The sequence below is a fragment of the Crotalus tigris genome, unplaced genomic scaffold (genome assembly GCF_016545835.1).
Source record: "Crotalus tigris isolate CLP2741 ecotype Arizona unplaced genomic scaffold, ASM1654583v1 scf7180000018537.1059022, whole genome shotgun sequence".
NCBI lineage: Eukaryota > Metazoa > Chordata > Lepidosauria > Squamata > Viperidae > Crotalus > Crotalus tigris.
The window spans coordinates 412,586-425,913 of record NW_024097062.1 but is presented as its reverse complement, the minus strand read 5'-3'; the positions used below and the strand labels follow the sequence as shown (position 1 = coordinate 425,913).

Below are 13,328 nucleotides of genomic sequence, written 5' to 3'. Positions count from 1 at the left end.
GAGGTCCATTTTTCGGCCCCAACCTTTACTATAATTAACAGACAGGACCTCTCCCACCCATCCACACTTTTACACCTAAGCATGGCACAAAGCTGTCCTAACAGTATCTGCTTTTTCTACTTGGCCCATGACATTGTCTTCATGTTTTCCCCAACCTATGAGTGAGACAGGCATATATTGGCTTGTTAAAAAAGTATTTTTTGCTTTAGTTTGACCCTGTCTTGTGGCAGTCTAAAGGTGGATAAAATCTATTCCAATTTGTCATTTATTACTTTGGAGGTATTCACAGGTAACAACTGGGCACTCAAGCAGGGCAGAGATTTGCAACAAAGATAGGAGTTTTCAAGTCTGTATGTTTTCTGCTACCCAGAGGGAGAATGGATAGCACTTCAGTTTAGTTGGAGAAACACTAATTTAAAGAATTTCCCAAAAGACAGAACTGTAATGAAAATTATGATTTTAAAAGATGTTATCATTCCCCCTTTCCCCCCTATCCATATTAATTTGGCATATGCAGCCTTCAAATTAAAATAATGGTTACTAGTTCTAGAATTAGGATTCCTTTTTTTAATAAGAGAGGGCCCATGGAGTGTCAATAAGTTGGATCAGTATTTTGTAGACTTCCAGATGTCCTCTTTTCAAAAACTGCACATTCTTGCATTTTGCATGTCGGTGTGATAAGAATGTCGATATAAAGTGCACCTGAGTATCATTTCAACTATCAATTGTGAAAATTACTTGTTGGTCCAACAGGTAGTACTGCAATATGCAGATCTTAAACATGATATAGAAAAGGGATTGTGCTGTGTCATTACACTGCATGGATCCCTTGATTGACAAGCAGCAGTTTATTGGCTTACAAAATAGTCTCTAAATAGAGATTCTAACCTAATAGAATAGCATGCATGTGTTGAAGTAAAAATTGTTTGGGTGTACTTAGGCCCAAATATGTAAAACAAGTGACTGCTGTTGTTTTTGCCATTGGTATAGACTGCTGCATATGGCACAGGAATAACTAAGGATGATAATTTTATGCATGATAAAACATCTACTCTCTCTTTAGCAGAATGATACAGATGAGAAATGCATCAACTGTTAGGCTTGTATGCCTGCTTAATTACTTCTTATATGAAAGATCTTTCCAAAATTGGCACTTGCAGTTTGAAAGGATGTGTACTATCCTGAGAACGTTATGACTGCCTCTTGTGTTAGTATAGGGGTGGCGAGGTGGTTCAGTGGTTAAGACGCTGGACTTATCGGCTAAAAAGCCGACAGCCCAAATTCGAGACCTGAGTGCCATGTGACAGGGTGAGGTCTTGTTCTCTCACCCAGCTCATGCCAGCTTAGCAGTTCAAAAGCATGCAAATGCGAGTAGATAACTATATATCACTTCAGTGGGAAGGTAACAGCACTCTGTGATGTCATGCTAGCCACATGACTGTAGAAATGTTTTTGGACAACACTGGCTCAATGGCCTTGCAACAGAGGTGACCACTGCCCCCTAAGAGTCGGCAATGATTAGCAGAGTAAAATCAGCAGGGACTTGTTTACCTTTACCTTTTACTTCTGTTGTGTGGACTTGCTTTTTGCCTTGTGGACTTGCCTTTTGATCTGTGCATTAATCTTGCCCTGTGGACCTTAACTTTGCCCTGTAGGCTTGCACTTTCTCTTTGGACTTCTCTTTGGATTCTCTGCCTTTGCAAATTGGTTTTGTTGCTTACTGGCTTTTGTGGGACTGAGGGTGGCTGCCTTCAGAGAAGTGGGGACGGAGTCTTAATGTCCATTGTAGGGCCAGAGCAATAAAGGGCTCTATCAAAACCTGCTTCAGCCTAGGCAACACAACAGGATTCTGAGTGGCACAGTGGTTAGAATGCAGTACTGCAAGCCACTTCTGCTGACTGCTGGCTGCCAGCAGTTCGGCAGCTCAATTCTCACTGGCTCAGGGTTGACTCAGCCTTCCATCCTTCCGAGGTTGGTAAAATGAGGACCCAGATGGTTGGGGGCAATATGCTGACTCTGTAAATCTCTTAGAGAGGGCTGTAAAGCACTGTGAAGCATTATATAAGTCTAAGTGCTATTGCTATTCTTCTCTAAACCAGAGTCCCATTTAAACTTACCAGTCCTTTTGTTAGGAACCTCACCCACTCAGGATTTAGTTCTCCCTACAATTCTGTTTGTTCCTTACGTTTTTCTGAGCAGGGACTTCTTTCACTTCCCTGGAATCAGATTCCTCCTTTACACTGTTTTCATAAAAGCTCTAGGGCCATTAAAAGGGATTTAAAGGATGTTTTATTTAACTAGAGTGTTAAGATTAATAGAGAAGAGGGCAAGGTAATTTCTATTTTATTTTATCTGTGGATATATATGGATTTATATATGCTTGGATATATTGTGAGGTATTGTTTTAAGTATGTTAAATATGTACAATTGTTATGTTTGGTTTGTCTTTGCTGTTAATATTTGTTCAGCTTTGACCATTAAATTGTGAACTAGGGGACTGGAGGCTAAAACATATAAAGAACGGTTTCTGGAATTGGATATGTCTAGTTTAATGAAAAGGACTAGGGGTGACATGACAGCAGTGTTCCAATATCTCAGGGGTTGCCACAAAGAAGAGGGAGTTCAGCTATTCTCCAAAGCACCTGAAGGCAAGACAAGAAGCAATGGATAGAAACTAATCTAGGAGAGAAGCAACCTAGAACTAAGGAGAAACTTCCTGACAGTTAGAACAATTAATCAGTGGAACAAATTGCCTCCAGAAGTTGTGAATACTCCAACACTGGAAGTTTTTAAGAAGAGATTGGACCACCATCTGTCTAAAATGGTATAGGGTTTCCTGCCTGAGCAGGGGGTTGGACTAGAAGACCTCCAAGGTCCCTTCCAATCCTGTTATTCTAGTTTTCTGTTATTCTATTAAGTAATTTTATTGCATTGGCTTTTGTAATAATGTGTCTTTCTGACAATAATTATTAGCTAGTATGTATAGAATAAATACAAACACATATACATATAAAAATTTTAATATCAGTTGAAAATTACATAACATTTTCTAAGATGTTATATGGTCTTTATGAGATTCTTAACATATTTTAAAAATCTCTTTCTAACAATATTATATTTTGTTTCATTTAACTATAGAGAGGATACATTCAGAGCTAATATTTAAAAGAAATGGAAGTCACAATAGCTCATGAGTTTTGTGGGTTAACTGGTGATTAATGATTCTCTTTGGGTAAGTGTATAATACAGTATAGAATCATTTCATTATAAAGAAGAAATTATAATTTATTAGGATTTTGATGTTGTTGGGCACAAATGTCATGTAATAATGATATTTTATTGTTTCAAAATACCATCATCATAGTTAAATGTTTGATTAAAACAGACTAGAGACTATGTAGTCAGTGTATGTGCCATCAATCAGACCTTCTCCATTATTGTGAATAAACCAACAAGGAACATTTTTGCCATGCTTTGAATCTTCAGTGTAGTCTTTTTGCCATCCCCTGCAGGAAAATCACAGAAAGTGAAATTTAAAAGGCAAACTTCCTGCAAGTAAAACACCATTTCCACAATATTTGAATTATTGTTTACCTGGTGACTGTCAGCTGGTGATTTTTAACAAGCATGGTAGCATCTGGTTTCTCTGGAGTAGATCCAGGATGGACCTCAAGTATGGTAAAATTAATTGGGTGAAAAAATTGACCTGAAGATGAAAGCAGCAACATCAATGAAACTGTTTTCTAGACCAGCATGTCAAATAGAAATTAAATAGAATATTTGTCTTTGCAGAGGTTCTACCTAGCCAAGATCCTTCTTCTCCCTATTATTAAATACAACTTGATTTTTCAAGTATTCTCATTAAAGATAAAAGAAAGTTGATTTCTTTTCATTTCTTCTTTTTCCTTTTTCGTGAAATTCAAAACTTTAACCAGTTTTTTTTAAGTCCAATATAGGAAAATTATCCAGGTCACTCCCTTGATTTATTATTTGCATATCCCTTTTAATTAATAAAACATCAGAGTTTTTTCTATGTCCAGTGAATGATATTTCCATGTCATTCTTATAACCTGTCATTATTAAATCCACTTTCAATCCAATCTCTTACTTGCAGTACTTGCTCCTCTTCCATTACATTTTTTAAAACAGTCTATCCATATAAGTCAGATATTGCTATTGATTGACATTGTTAATATTAACTTTTGACACCATTTTTCAAAATTGTCCTTCAGCATTTCCACAATCTACTAGTCAAGTTTATGTGTTCTTATCTTTAATTGAAATGTTTAGTTTCCTGTAGTGTGCAGTTTTTAAAATTTTGCCTTATTACGCTTTTTAAAATATTTTCCTGCAGGAAGGATTCTTTATAATTAATTCCAAATTAATCTGGACCCTTAACTGGTTTGCAGCTTTCTAAAGGCTTTAAACGATGTTTTGCTTTTTATTAAAAAAAACAACATTTTTAAAAATGTTCCTAAGCTTATAGTAAATATATCGTTATTTCCTTCTTGTTTTCTTTTGTTTTGGCAAAAAAACCACCCTCGCTTATTATGACCCTGTAATCCCTTAATTTTGAGTAAAATCAGGCAGACTGGATGGAACTGAGTGTTTACTGGCCAGAGGCCCTTCCTAATACCACACTTCTAACTTTATTGCTGCCATTCATTTCAAATAAAAGGGATTGGAAACAATAGCACTACCTTCTGATAGACAAATTTACATCTCATACTTTTTCTGCTTTTTCCCCCTCATATTTTTATTTTTTTCAAAAAAAATAGGACATTGCATTTCTCATTTGGTGTGATGTTATTGTTCAAAGGATAGTTGTAATATGAAGCAATAACAGAGACATTCATCTTGCATCTTGGAAGCTTTTCTGTGGAATAAGATCAACTCTTTGGATATCTACATAAATGAAAATAGTCAAGAAAGATATTTAAATTCTCTTTTCCCAGGGTACAAAAGAAATTAATATATTTTTAAAATCTGATGAAAGAGTTACCAAAAACAAAAATTAATTATATTTCATCAAGAAATCCAAGACATATTCTTGTATACTGATAATAAAACAGTTGCTTGCTACTTTTCATCTTTGTGAGCACAATATTTTATGGAAGGAAGCTTCAATTATCTGAGCCTTTCAGATTTAAATAGAATGAGCAGTTCCTTTTAAGTTCTGCACATTAAAAATGTTGCACAAATTCCTACCTAATAGACCATGAGTGTGTTCAGATAGTCTGTGGCTATTCAGTGTATAGAACCCAAGAAAATCTCCATGCTTTGGATTTCTCTGCCAAGCTCGATGTAAAACTATTACAAATGTTGCTCCTTCTCCCATAGATACTTCCAAACTCTTCTTTCGGATAATTTTAAAGGTCAGACTAGTTTGGATGAGAAAAATATGATAGAAACAGGTCAGTGCAATGATTTCAAAGTAGTGTAAGCAGGCAACCCAAGCCATTTTTATCATTGAGACAAGCATAGCTACTGGTTTCAATTTACCCACACTACTACAAAGAAACTCCAAGCTTTGCAAGGTTTTTCCAAACTCTTCTGTATGGATGGAAGACAGAAAAAATCCTATGAAATTTAGAGATATTCCACAGGACATCAGATTTTAATGTGATCTCTCTAAATTACAGAGGATTTGTCTGTAGTGTATCTGTACATTTTTACCCTGTATTCATGGTTGTTTGGCTCTAAACCATCTTAAGAAAAACCTGTCCAGACTACAGGCTGCCATATTGTCTCCCTCAACAATTCACCTGCTGATGTGCTCTTTCAACATTCTGCTTCTGGAAAACAATTGCAAAGTCCTTTCCTCCCTGTGGCAGGCCTTCCTAGTCATTCATATTTTTAGAAGTCTGTGTTTGTGTACACATTGCTATCAATATGACAAAATGGAGCATGTAAACTCTGTCTGCTATCCTGACATGTGGCCTCTCAGACATATAAACTATGCCTGGAGGTAATGAATTCTTTGGGGGAAAATAGCCCAGAGCAAACTGCATCCTCGCTGAGATCCTTGACCTTTTGACCTTTCATAAGGCATGAAAGACCTTGTTGTTTCTGCAGGCTTTTGGGTCAGAGGGTTATGTTAGTCTCATGCTTTGTTCCAATCCTTGTATTAGAACTAGAGCAGACATGTCAAACTCGTGATGTCACGTGACATCGTGCAACGTATCGGGATGGTTTTCCCATTGCCGGTAATGGGGTGGGCGCAGCTTCTGGGTGATGCATCTGGCTTGCGGGCCGGCAGTTTGACACCCCTGAACTAGAGTGTTTTAGTGATTATCTCTGTGAGGGTGATGAGTGGTTCAAAAACAAATCTTATTGGATCTGGTTTGAGTTTCTTTATTATATTTCTGTTTTTGTTTTTTATCATTTGCTCACCTCCTCAAAATACTGTATTGTGAGTATTTTTAATGAGAGACTAAACAAACAAGCAGATAAAGTATATATAAAGAGAGAGAGAGAGAGAGAGAGAGAGAGAGAGAGAGAGAGAGAGAGAGAGAGAGAGAGAGCTTGTCTGATAAAAAGGGGAAGGAAGCTGAGATGGGCTAAGGAACTGAAAGGAGCACTTGGTGTCCTCTGAGCTTGATTGTTTGCTTGAGGATATTTCATTGCCCAACTAGACAACATCATAGTTGCAAGGGAATGTGAAGTTGCTCCCAATTTAGATATACCATAGTTTGCCCTGCCAGTGTTAGTGAGGGAGTGGTTTTCTCCTTGGTAGTTCCTTGATTAGGATATTAGTTGTCTGGTGCTGATCCCTGCTTATCTGAATGTTGCTGTAATATTTTTATTTCCTTTCTAGGTACTTATTATTTCTTTTGACTGGTGCATAAATATGATTGAGCTCTATATGAGCAAATCACTGGCATTCGTGATATTATCTAGCTGGTTAAAGAAATTTCTGCAAACAACCAACCAAGCTCAGAGAGCACCAAGGATTCCATAATTCAATCCTGAACTATAGATATTCTCTTTTACTGGAGCTAAAATGAGTTAGTGTTGATGAGATAAAGAAGAGGTCAGTAGGCAAACAAAGTGGAATTTAGGCAGTTTTAGCTGCTGAAGAAACACTGGTTCTGGGGTATATGAGAGACCACTGAATAGGCTAAGAGGATCACTGACAATGGAGGAGGATCTATCATATACAGATTTCCAGGAAAAGTGGATCCAAAGATAAGGGTTCTATTAGCCACAAGAGGTTGCCAGCTATGTATGATCTGAAATTCCCATCTGAAATTCAGATGGCAACTGAATCGTAACTACTTATTTAACAATAATTCAGGATAGGCACTGACTTTAGAACAGGGGTCTTCAAACTTGGCAACTTTAAGACTTGTGGACTTCAACTCCCAGAATTCCTCAGCCTGCTTTAGAAGCACTACTTTGTAGGCAGGGAAATAGTTAATTCCTGAATGGCAAGGTGTTTAGAACCATATCGGGTTTTCCTGCTTTTCCTGCAATCCTGCTGGAAAAATAAACAGGTTTGAAGGTCTGTTTGTTCAGTTTGCTTTAGCTGACTATCATTTACAGAGCTACTTAGTCTAAAAAAAAAAACACCAAAATTTTCTATTTTAAAAATATTATAAATGAAAAGAAAAATTCTGAATAGCTTTCAGAAGAAGGTTCTTGCATATTGTATGTTTTGTCTGATTGATATTTCAACTCCCCATGAGAAGATTCATTATCTATCTCCCTTATCAATCTCCATATGCAAATCTAAATTAAATGTATAAACTTAAAGTATTAAAACACACATAACACGGAGGCACAGCAACCAATTTTGAAATAAAACTGCTTTTTGTTTACTTTGCCTAGGTAACATCTACTGTAGTAACATTTACAGCAGACTTTTATTTGTAACATAATGGTTATAACCTTTGCTTGCATGCAGCAAAATCTTAGTTTGGATAGAGATAGCAGTTTTTAATCTCAATTTACTATTTTTTTCCCTTGCGTTACCTATTTTTCAGCTATATTGCTATTTTTAATGTGTCCACCAGTGCATTATATCATTATCTTCCCAGTCACTTCAGGGAGTAGAAAAATAATGAAAAGAATAGGAGGATGTGGAAAAAATGATACATTGGTAGATTTATTTATTTATTTTAAAAAATAATGGAAAAGTAGACAGCTCAGAGAGAAAAAATGCTAATGCAGGTAGTCTTGAAATTACAGCAATTCATTTAGTGACCGTTCAAAGTTACAACAACATTGAAAAGGCGACATAAGGCCAACAAAGGAGAATATTTGTTGCTCAGGGTTGAAATGAGAGGTCCTTGGTGCTCTCTGAGCTTGGCTGTTTTCTTGTAGATGTTTCATTACCCAAACTAGGTAACATCATTAATGCTAGTGTTCTTTTCCCTTTTCCTGTCTTGGTAGGAAGCTAGCTTTATTCTGAAACACCCAATCAGTAAAAGACTCTCCCTCAGTGTGAATGGTTCAGCCTCACTGTGGAATGTCAAATACAACGTAAGTTTTTAGCAACTTGGCAGAGTATATCTTTGATCCTAAAGCACCAAGCCAACAGCCAACACCAGCTGGTTGGAATCACTGTCATTGGGGAGAGGGATATATTGCTGTAGTCCTGGCACTCTGATTTCAGATCAGTGTTGGATGAGACAGAAAGGACCAAAATGGATGCCCTTTTCATATCACTGTATTTCTCAAAAACTCAAAGAACAACTAAGCATACAGGGGAAATTAACATCAGTTAGAAGGAATAATTCTGAATGAAAAGCATAACCATGATTCTGTACATGTTTTGGAGTAGCTTCTATTGAATTCAAGGGGGCTTATTTCTAAGGGGATGCTAATACATTGCAAATGAAGAATGCTTTATGTTTTAAAATCTTTTGCACTGTTGCTATCTCTTTCTATCAATCCCTACCATAGTGTTGAACCATGATTAAAGTTCAGGTTAGTTATCTTTTAACATAACCCACTCTACATTCTTGTGAGGTTAAAACAGGAATCAGAGTATGATACTGCCCTTGCCTGCAAAAGCATAATAAGCATGAATTTAATAATAAAATAAAATACTTTGATGGGTCAGCTTCTTCTTTGAGTTTCTTGACACAAGTCCACTTTACTTTTAAAAGTGATTTAGGATCTTACGTGGGATGTAGTAAGGTAACTTCATCCAGCCATGTGAATGTCATCTGCTTTGTGCCATTGTATAGAATGATATTCTCAGGAGTTACTTCAAGCTTTAAATTCAGTTCTTCACTGAGAATCCCAAGTCTACCGATATAACTATTCTGTGGCTGAACATCATTCCTGCTCTGCTTATTTCCAATCAGCTGTCCATTGACAGTAATGCCTTAAAAAAAGGATGAAGAAGAGAGGACCTTTCTAGGTTTCTTTCAATGGAAAGCAATTTGATTTTATTCTATAAATAAATATAATAAATACAAGCAGTTTTCAATAGCTATAGAACTGTATTAATGCAATGAAATAATATATTTTGTGCCCTGCAAAATCACTATAATAATAAATCTGACCTTTTCAGTCCTGTTCCTTCTCTATTGCAGACTTTTTCTATGGAAAGGCATCTTCCACCCTGGCCCCTCCCTAAAGATTTGGATGGCCCCAGTGTTGCTGGTCTTTTGTAAACTGTGAAAATGTGGCTCTTTCCTCCAGACATCAGGCTATGTTCAGCCTGTTTTGTAAATGTGGAACCCATGATTGGCAACTGCCTTGGATGCACTGGGTTTTTTAATGATTACATGTTGTTAACACCCCCCACACCCCTATTTTTCTGTTTTAAGCTGCCCAAAGTTGCAGTTTGTAAGTTTGGTGGTCATATGAATTGGTTAAATCAATAAATACACAAATATCTGAGTTAATTCTTAGGCAGGAGATGAAATGTAAAACCTGTGTCTTGGCAGGATCATTTCAACTTACCTGTACTTGGGTCCCTGATTAGGTTTAAAATTTTCCCCGGATCTTCATAAATGTTAAAGCAAAGATGGTCTTCTTTTTGTGGTATGTCTATGATGAAATGTGGATCTCCATCAACTGCAAAGAGAAATGATCTTGATCTTTGATTCCCATACAAATGAGAATCTTATGCCTTATGATATATTTCACCCCTTTTATAATTAATGTCATTAACATATTCAAAAAAGATAAGAGATAAGATAACCTTTATTGTCATTTTTTGCTATGCACACACTGGCACACATTAAAAATGAAATTCAGTTGCCTGCTCTCAGAAGTGTACACATACATAACACACATATCGACATTCTATATACAAGATATGTACAGCATATATCTACACCCTTATATATAAATACATATAAACATTACTCACATTCCATCTTGAACACATAGCTGTAGTGGCACAATGGTTAGAATGCAATACTGCAGGCTAACTCACTGCCACTCGATTCTGAGTGGCTCAAGGTTGACTCAGCCTTCCATCCTTCCGAGGTCAGTAAAATGAGCACCCAGATTGCTCTCTAAGGTGCTCTCTAAAATGCTAAAATGAGCATCTCTAAAATGAGCTCCCAGATTGCTCTCTCTAAGTGGTGTAAACCACTTAGAAAGGCTTGTAAAGCACTATGAAGTGGTATATAAGTCTAAGTGCTATTTCTATAGCAGAAAGAGAAAGCTTGAGAGTTCACAAGGTTAATACTGTATGGAACAAAATACTGTGGCTGAATCTGGATGTTCTGCTTCAGATACCACGAAGCCTCCTCCCAGAAGGTAACAAGGAAAACAGGCTGTGAAGAGGATGTGTAGTGTCCCAGATAATCCTGCCGACCCTGTTCAGCAATGCTTATATGCTGAATAGAAGGGAGGGAACTGCTAATAATCTTTTCTCACCACTCACCATCCTCACCATTCTCACCACTCTCTGCATCGCCTTCCTGTCTGAAGCAGTGATGCTTCCAAACCAGACAGTAATGCAATATGACAGGATGCTTTCAATTCTCCCTCTTTAGAAAGTGGTAAGGATAGGTGAAGGAAGATGTAATTTTCTCAAGCAACGTAGAAAATGTAGGCACTACTGTGCCCGTTTTCACCAGTGTCTTGCTGTTGAGTGACCAAGCCAGCCTACAGCAGTCTGAACTCAGATGTTTGGTCGGGGTTGTAGTCAGTTGTAGTTTGTTTTAACCACTACTTATTGTATAAGTCCCAGATAGCTAAGTACATCTTACTGTTATAAGCCATGATATACAATACACAATGGCTATGTTGCTTTTAATTGAATTACATTCACATGAGACTCTAATGCTAAACAGATTACATTATAAATTGACATCACTATTTGTTAAGATTTCACTTTGAGGTTTAATTCTGAAGCAATTTTAATGAAATTTTCTGACTAAATTATATCTCTCATGAATTTGGTTCATATACTATGATAATACTTTCACTATGATAATACTTTTAGTGTGCCACTCAATATGTGTTGAAGGTAGCACAGTGGTTAGGATGCTGGCTTGGAGGTTAGCAAGCCCATGTTCAAAACCCAATGCTGCTGTGAGGCAGGATGAGCTCCCATCCTTCACTCCAGTTCCTGTCAGGGACATGAAAGGAGCCCCCAACTGGGCATCCCCCAGGAAACGGTGATGCTACCAACTAATCTTTTCAACCCAGAAACACCTCGGGGCTTCGGACATGAGTACACTGCAAATATTTGTTAAAAATATTTTCACATAAAGTTTGCAGTTCATCTAGTAATCCCCTTTTTTACAGAAATTCTCTTATCCATATCCTAAATTTTTCTAACCAGTGTTTGCTTTAATTGTTGAAACAGTTGATTAACTTTTGGAATGAGATGATGACATAACTATAGAGATACTTCTTCATTATCAACCATTCATTGACTGTTCAAAATTGCAATGGCACTGAAAAAGAAGACTTACATACTACTGATCTTTGAAGTTTCAGTCATCACAGCACTCCATCAGTCATGTGACTGTGATCTGGGCACTTGACAACTGGTTCACACTTTCAAGGGTTGCAGCATCCCATGGTCATATGTTTGCCTTTTGCAATCTTCTCTGCTGGCTTCCCACAAGCAAAGTCAATGAGGAAACTGACAGGAAAGGCTGCCAGCCACTCTAATAAATGGCTCACACCTTCCTCAGCCTGGCAGCTGCCATTCCTGGACTACTATGCTTGTGCTATGCACTGTATCTTACCTACCTGTGGGTCTATTTGCAAGTCACCAGGAACTCGCTTGAGGACTTGTGGTCCTTGCTTAATGATGGCAGTGGGGGTTGCTGGGGTTGCTAAGCAATGCAATCACATGATGTTGCACTTTACAATTGCATCACTTAGTAATGGAAATTCCAATCCCAGTTGCCATTGCTAACCGAGCACTACCTGTAAATAGTTTAGCAAGGAAGAATTGTCAGCAATGCTAACTAAATTATTATTTGCCAGGTTTCGTGGTTAGAGAGCTATGGTTAGAAAAAACTAGAAAGCAAAAAAGGATATAACCTATAAAAAAGGGGTCTGAACACTATTCTTTTAGCATAGTCCTAAACCTCCAAATTAGATGTGACCCATGTATAGTACTAATGTGTTTTATGGTAAAATAATTACAGTATTAAATGCCCACCAGCAGACTTTCGATATTAAGCTTTTGAAGCTAAGGAACATCTTTCATCTCCTTCTTTCCGTTTACAAAAAAATGCATCAAAACAAAACTTACCGCTTGTATACACGTGACTTTGACTTTGTGGGTTATACAATGGATAAGCAGACACTGCTGGTGCTGCTGCATAGGGGGGGAAAAAAGGAAAAGGAGTTACACAACTGAAATTAGGATAGCTGTATTTGTTTTACCAACTTTAGGAGTATTTAATTTTTATCTCCATTTTCATCCTGATTTTAACCTCACAGTTTCAGTGAATTTTCAAGATTATATTACACTTTCATGTGTCTGTTTTTTATTTGTAAAATGTCTGCCATTTCAAGTAAATAAAAGAAAGGGGAAAAACAGTATGAATAAAATAACTTAGATTTGAGAAATTGCAATCAACTAATAAAGAAAAGTCATACAAGAAGGACACAATACATCTGTACTGATATGCTTAAGGAATTTCTGTCAAGGATTTTTAATTAACTGGTCAAAAATTATAATGGGTCATTATGGGCATTCCTATTAGTTCAATTCTGTGCTGCCTATATATTTAAGTATTTATGAAAGACCACCCACTTCATTTCAGTTTTGAAATGAAAATTAATTGATCATCTCCAAGAGAATATTCTGCAGGAAGTCATGAGCGTGGACAGTCCATATACCAACATTTCCCTCACAAAAAAAAATGGCATTGTTTTTCAGTGAGTTGCTT

General features: G+C 36.9%; 1 protein-coding gene across 2 annotated transcripts in view; it reads right to left on the bottom strand.

Moving 5' to 3' along the window:
* Window positions 1-3,004: 3,004 nt before the first annotated feature.
* Window positions 3,005-13,328, bottom strand: part of LOC120312751 (inter-alpha-trypsin inhibitor heavy chain H3-like) — a 34,075-nt gene continuing 23,751 nt past the window's right edge. Inside the window, exons 17-22 of one of the 2 annotated variants that reach the window (XM_039353884.1) lie at window positions 12,686-12,751; window positions 9,919-10,032; window positions 9,130-9,334; window positions 5,209-5,381; window positions 3,595-3,706; window positions 3,005-3,506 (exon numbers count right to left, since the gene is read on the bottom strand). In XM_039353884.1, coding sequence (XP_039209818.1) covers window positions 3,377-3,506; window positions 3,595-3,706; window positions 5,209-5,381; window positions 9,130-9,334; window positions 9,919-10,032; window positions 12,686-12,751 — 800 coding nt within the window. In that variant the 3' untranslated portion in view covers window positions 3,005-3,376. The remainder of the gene's footprint in view (window positions 3,507-3,594; window positions 3,707-5,208; window positions 5,382-9,129; window positions 9,335-9,918; window positions 10,033-12,685; window positions 12,752-13,328) is intronic. The other variant, XM_039353885.1, reaches the window with a different exon arrangement.